At 44.7% G+C, this 6549-nt stretch overlaps 1 protein-coding gene across 6 annotated transcripts in view; it reads right to left on the bottom strand.

The window, feature by feature from the left end:
* Positions 1–1333: 1333 nt before the first annotated feature.
* The window catches only part of RHOBTB1 (Rho related BTB domain containing 1), a 174134-nt gene continuing 168918 nt past the window's right edge, over positions 1334–6549 (bottom strand). For all 6 annotated transcript variants that reach the window (XM_074297031.1, XM_074297032.1, XM_074297037.1 and 3 more), the window contains 2 exons: positions 5186–5291; positions 1334–3573 (listed from right to left, as the gene is read on the bottom strand). In XM_074297031.1, coding sequence (XP_074153132.1) covers positions 3404–3573; positions 5186–5291 — 276 coding nt within the window. In that variant the 3' untranslated portion in view covers positions 1334–3403. The remainder of the gene's footprint in view (positions 3574–5185; positions 5292–6549) is intronic.

Here is a 6549-nt window from a genome sequence, read left to right as displayed (position 1 = left end):
ACTCATTTTAGAGATGAAGAAACTGAGGCAAACCGGATTAAGTGACTTACCCAGAGTCACTCAGTGTCTGAGGCTACATTTGAACTCTGGTCCTCCTAATTCTAAATCTGATGTTGTAACCATTGAGACACCCCCAAAATGGAGAAGGAAATTTGGGGAAAATGGGGCAGCATTAAATGATCTGGGGGGCAGGCAAATCCTCTTGCAAATGTCTGAAGCTGGATTTGAACTCTGCTACTTCTCTGACTTTGCTTAGGGGTCCAATAGATTAGATATGGATTCAACATTAGAATCCTATATGTCTCTAATCCTGTATCAGCATAGTGTCTAGCACATAGTAGGCACATTAACAAAGGCTTACTGACTGATCTAACCCTAGAGTTCCTTTCACAATGATCTACTTTGATACAATATATCAATAAGCCTTTGTTATACAATTACTTTGTATCTTCTATCAACTTAAATGAGCAAGATACAAAATGAACAAAATCCAAAGGTTTTATTGTATCTCTGTCCTGCAAACCCTTAGTAGTTGCTTGTTGAATTCCAAGAGGGCACTGCCTAATCCCAGTAACCTCCAGATCCAGGCAAATGGGGGGGAGGGGAGGAAAAGAGAGGGGGGAGGAATTTGCATCCTCTCTGAAGGAAAGACTGTTTTCATGGCCCCATCCAACCTCATTTTATGACATTGATGCTGGAGCTTTCCACACTGGCTGCTTCTTTGTATAGGATGTAAGTGCCTTGAGGGCAGGTATTACACCATTTTGGTCTCTCCATTACCTTGCTCTTAATTACTTGGATCAAAAACTCTTTTCAAGGGATCAGAGACCTGGAGAGCTAGCTGAAGGGGATCTCAACTCCCTCACTTTACAAACTGAGGCTAAGACAGATTAAATGGCTTGTCCCAGGTTAGAGTTATGGCAGGATTTGAACTCAGGCCTTCCTCACTCTACAATGTATTTGGAGTTTACAGGCCGCCTTTGCTATTGACTCTCTGTGCAAACAAGATCTCTCAGATTGGGCGTCAGATTTCTCATCTGTAAAGTGGATTGGATTACGTGGTCTCATAGACACCTTCCATATCTGGCTCTCTGACAATCATGGAGATGATCCAAAGCTATAAATAATGCTCCAGTGGGGCGTGGAGAGCTGCCACAGCCAGGATCCCATCCCAAGGGCTGCTCCCAGAAGGCCCTTGCTGTGAGAGGCGATGGGATTTCCCGTTTGCCACTTGCCCCGTTAGCCAGAATCACCTTTTGCAAGTGTGGCGACCCCATCGTTACCCTTATATACATGAGTTCCTCTTAGGCAAACCAAAAAACTGGAGTCGATATTTTATAGCTAAACAATTTTATTGGCTTTCTGTGAAATAAAAAACATAAAATAAAACCACCAAGGGTAAAGGCCATAGCCAGCATTAACCAAATGAACCAGCCACTTGGTTTCAGCAGCTGAGACAAAGTCGAGTGGAGATTATTGCATATACCCCAGGGTCACCGGGATCCATCCATTGGGATGATGGTGTTTTGTTTTTGTTTTTTTTGTTTTTTTGTTTTTTTGGCAAGATTACATTCAAATGAGAGTTTTGATTGTACAAAACTGACTAGTAATTTATGTGAAAAACCCACCCGGGTCCCCTTTGAGATAGAAGAGATGTTAACTTTTTACTCATCTTAACATTTATCCACCTGTTTTTACTCCCTCCATCCCTTCCCACTCCGCTTACCAAGCAATGATCCACTTGCCACTCTGCAGGTAGGTATCCTTTCTCTATAGACCGTCATCATGGAGGCATGATGCAAAATGCCAGGTTGGGGAGTACTAAACACTCCTCTGCTTTTCTTTTAGGGAGTCTCTCCTATAAACTTGGGCCCATCCAATGCTAAATAGTTTTCATTGCCCCGGGGTGCTACTCCAGCCAGGAATAAATCTCCATCTCTAACCTGAATATATATGTTTTTAAAAATGCATATGGCTGTCATCTGGAAATTCTTTCCTGATCTGCAGCACTGGGTTTTGTGTTCAACTGCCTCTTCTAACCCGAGGATGAAAAAAAAAAAGTTATTTCATGTTATAATACCAAGTGACTTGTGGGAACCAGCCCTGCCCCTGCTATACCCAGACTGAGACCCTGGAAAGCTGTTTCATAGGGGCTGATCATCTCAGTTACGGAGATGTCAGTGGGAGGCTGCTCAGCTGGAAAACCTCTGGCAAATCAGTTGGATCCAACTCACGAAGGACCTTATTCCGAACCCATAGAGTTCCAATAAGATACCTCCTTTCCCAGGTGCCTTCGGTCTTTACAAAAGATGCAGCTAAGATGACCTTAAGATGCAGCTGAATTAATTTTCCTTGGGAAGAATGAAAAAAAGGAACTAAGTTCCATAAGGGAATCCCTGGGGAAGGGCAATGCAGAGCAAGCCGGCTCGGGGGGTGAGATGTGAGCAAGCCATGTGCACGAATGGGCCAACGGCCAGGAACGCCCTCTGCTCCCAACCTCTGATTCCAGTCAACAGAGAAAGTCCACATGCAGAGACCCTGCAAAGATCAAGGAGTACCCCACCCAAATAACAACAGCAGAAGTCTCTTTCTCTGAATTCAAGTCCATCAGTGAGTTGGCCCTGGATAATGCTGGGATTTAATAAGCCCTTCCAATGATTATGAAGATTATCCTCTTGAATCTAGACACTTTCCACAACAGAATATTTGATATCACTATATTTTACATGGCACACATAATCATATAATTACTACCACTTACACAGCAAATACTGTAAATACCCGCTCCTGGAGTTGACTTGTTAATTATACCAATGTTGCTCAGAAGGACAAAGATTAAATACTCCCTAACTCACAGTTTGGGGAATTTCATTCTGACTCTTTCCTTCCAACTGTGGGAATAACCGTCTCATTATGTAAGGACGCCTCAGTGCTCGTGTCCATCTGTGGGCCAATAGTTACAACTTAATTATGGGGCTGGCTCCTTGTGGTTAATTTGTGGCCTGTAAAATTAAGCAATACATAGTATTTTTGTCTCGACAAAATACACAAGACCATATAAAAATATTTTTTTTCCAATTTGGAATTTGAAATGTGAATGCTGGATTTTCTGTATAAAAAGAAATTGTCATAATGGACTAAGTTTATCACGTTCCCTGACCAAAAATATACATATTAGTCGACGGAATGCAGTTTACGCATCAGTGTCGGTCGTCCAGGCTCATTTCTGGGAGATTGTGCTTTGATATTTCTGGAAAGTAAACGCACGGATAGAGAGTCAAATGCCTGAAACCTGACCTTGATCTCATCTCTAAGACGACGACTAATTTTACAGTATCGTTGTGGTTGTTGCTGTTGTCTGAGGGTCTGGGCGGGTCCGTCCTGGGGTTCTCTCCTTGCTCGCTCAAGCGACCGTGGGGGACGTGTGCCAGAAGCACCATTTCCTTCTCGAGTGATGCTTGTTCAGTGCCAGATCTTCCTTTTCTCTCTCTTTCTTCACGCGCTGGTAATGATCTTCTTCCTTCAAGTACCAAACGGGGGGCCAGCGGTGCCTCTCAAAGTATTCCTGATTGTCTGGTAAAGAGAGAATCAGACGGTGAGAAGCAGTTACATTGTGAGCCGGATGAACCCCGAGAAAGGAGACTACACAGCAAGTCTAGAAAGCAAAAGTATTGGGTCAAGAGTTCAACAGGAAAGTCAGACCAAAGAGCCTAGAGAAAGGGTTGTCTGGGTTATGGCGTGAGCTTTGGCAAGAGGAGAGCCGGCTAGTTTTGAAAGAGTGTTAGATCACAGGCCTAGAAAAAGAGTTCTGGAGTATGAGTTTAGAAGAAATTAGCACCCAACCCAGAGCCTTGAAGAAGTCTTGAGCTATGATTTTAGAAATATTGTTGGCCATGAGGCTAGAAAAATGTTAAGACTAGGAAGAGACTTGAAAATCTTCAGGCTGAAAGCCTGAAAAAGAATTGGGTTTTCATGAGTCAAGAAAAAAGGATTAGGCTTGGAATGAGGATCAGGGTTATGAGTCTAGGGCGGAAAAAGCATTCAATGAATCTAGAAAAAAGATCTGGGCAGGAAAGCTAAAAATATCAGTTGTTGCTCTAGATTGAGCACAAGGCAGAGAAGCTGGAACAACTGCCAGCTTGAGATCCTAGAAAAAGTGCCTACTTGTAGGTCTAGGGGCTCACAAGTTTGGAGAAAGTCTGGTATTAGATATGAATCCAGAGGTAGGGAAACTGGATGAGGAATCTAGAAAAAGTTTTAGGTGCTAAGACTCGAAATAGCCAAATCAAGGGCTGAGAGCCACTGGAGAGTATGAGGCCTTGAAATGAGAAAGGGAAGAGGGAGGAAGGAAGAAAGGAAAGAAAGAAGGGAGGAAAGGAGGGAGGAAGGGAGATAGGAAGGGAGGAAAGGATGAAAAAAGGAAAGCAGGGAAAGGAGAAAGGAAGGAATAAAAGGAGGAAGGAGAAAAGGGAAGGGAAGGAAGAAAGGAAGAAATGAGGGAAGAATTTAGAAAAAAACTATTAGGTGGTAAGTCTGAGAGTCTATAAGTATATAGTAAATATATAGTATATAATATAAGTAAAAGACAAAAGGACCAAACTGAGTCTGGACAAAGAGTCTAGAAAATGCATCAGACCTTAGCTATATATAAAAAAAACCAAAAAACAAAAACCAAATTCTGTGAATTTTATTTAGTGGCACCATGCTGTTCACTATGATTCCATGACTTAGATAATTACATGCAGCTTGTGGAGACTGAATAGTGAAGCTCCCACACCTTGGTGTGTGGTTTAAGTGTGTATAAAGTTGTGAATTTTGTTTTTAAGGAGCTGCTATTTCTAGCCAGTATCATGTTCTTCTGTCAGGAGGGAGGGAAAGAGGCAGGGAGGGAAAATGGAGGAAAGAAGGAAGGAGAAAATGAAGAGAGAGGTGGGGAGGGAGGGGGAAGGAGCAAGGAAGGGAGGGAGGAAAAAGAAGAAGGAAAGAAGGGAGGGAGAGAAGAAAGGGAAGGAGGGAGGGAAAGGAGGAAGGGAGGGAGGAAAGAAGGAAGGACATCTTGATCCTGAGAGTTCTCAGCCATCCCAACTGCATTCTTCCTCTACTTTCTCCGCTGTCTTTCCAAGGACAGGGAGCACCAGAGGCACCATCAAGGAGTCTGGGCTCTCGGGACAGTTGTTTCTCTCACCTGGAGATTTTGCTTTGATTTCCTTGCGAAACTTGGCGCAAACACTGTTGTAGTTGGTGCAGATGTAATGAAGGCACCACGCTGCCAGCTGATGGGCATTGTGAAACTGCAGGGAGGAGAGGAAGAGAGGTCACTTAAAGTCCTGAAATCTGAGCACAAAGAAGGAAGGGGCAGCAGGGGAGAGGTTTTGTTAGGGGAACACCATTATCTTTCAGTGACTAGCACATAACAGGCCTTGTTTTAAGCTCAGAATACAAAAGGAAAAGGACCAGTCCCTGCCCTCACAGAGCTTACATTCTCCCAGGGGACCAAGTTAAAAAAGAAAGCCAAAGTCTCACGGGGGGGGGGGGGGGGGGCAGCAGGAACGGCCTCATGTCAAGAGGAGCCTTGCAGGAGGCTGAGGGTTCCCGGAGCTTCAGAGGTGCAGGCGGGGGCGGGAGGCCCCTCCACAGGCTCAGACCTTTGAGAGCAATGAATCCAACAGCCTCATTCTCTGGGGGGAACGGAGAACCCTGCCGGAATGCCCCTCAGGATCCCTTCTCCTAATTCCCCTGCACCAGGAGGATTCTCTCTGAGGATCTAGTAGGAGAGGCTTCTTCTTCTGTGATTGTGCTTCGGACTCCTTTGGAACAAAAGCATTTTTCAAGTGCAATGCACTAAGTGCTGGGGATCCAAAGAAAGGCAAATGTGGATCGTTGTTAAGAAGCTCATGTTTTAATGAGAGAGAGAATGTGGAATTAATCACCATCCTCTTCCTCCTCATTTACATACAAGACATATCCAGAGCAGATGAATGGCAATCTGAAAGGGGAAGCACTAGAACTGGGAGGACCAGGAAAGGCTTCCTGTGAAAAGGGAAGTCAGGGAAACTGAGGCAGAGGTGGAGGGACAGGAGCTGTAAAGGCGCAGAGTCAGGAGGTGATGGAATATCTACCAAGAGAGGCCAGCATAGCTGCACGATGATGTATGGAAGTGACTAAAATGTGAGAGGATTTGACATTTTAAAGGGGTTTAAAGGCCAAACTCGGCCCTTGATATCTGACCCTAGAAGTACGTGAGAGGCTTAGGGTGGGAGGTGCCACGGGCAGACTGAGGCTTTGGGAAAGTCATCTGGTAGCTGAAAGGAGAAAAAATTGGAGAGGGGGAGACTGTTAACAAGCACTAATCCCAGGGAAAAGGTGATAAGGTGGCAGCTCTGTGGGCGGAGAGAAAGAGACATACATGAGAGATGCTGGGAAAGGAAAAGTGACCAGACAGATTGGAGATGGGTGTGGAGCTTGAGTGATGGCGTTGAGGATGACAGGGGGGTGACAAACTTGGGTGATGGGGAGAACAGTGGTATCAGCATCAAGTCTGGCCTCAGT

The sequence above is a fragment of the Sminthopsis crassicaudata genome, chromosome 2, assembly GCF_048593235.1.
Source record: "Sminthopsis crassicaudata isolate SCR6 chromosome 2, ASM4859323v1, whole genome shotgun sequence".
NCBI classification, from domain to species: domain Eukaryota; kingdom Metazoa; phylum Chordata; class Mammalia; order Dasyuromorphia; family Dasyuridae; genus Sminthopsis; species Sminthopsis crassicaudata.
Note: the sequence above shows the minus strand (reverse complement) of the source record. Positions and strands in the feature narration are given on the sequence as shown.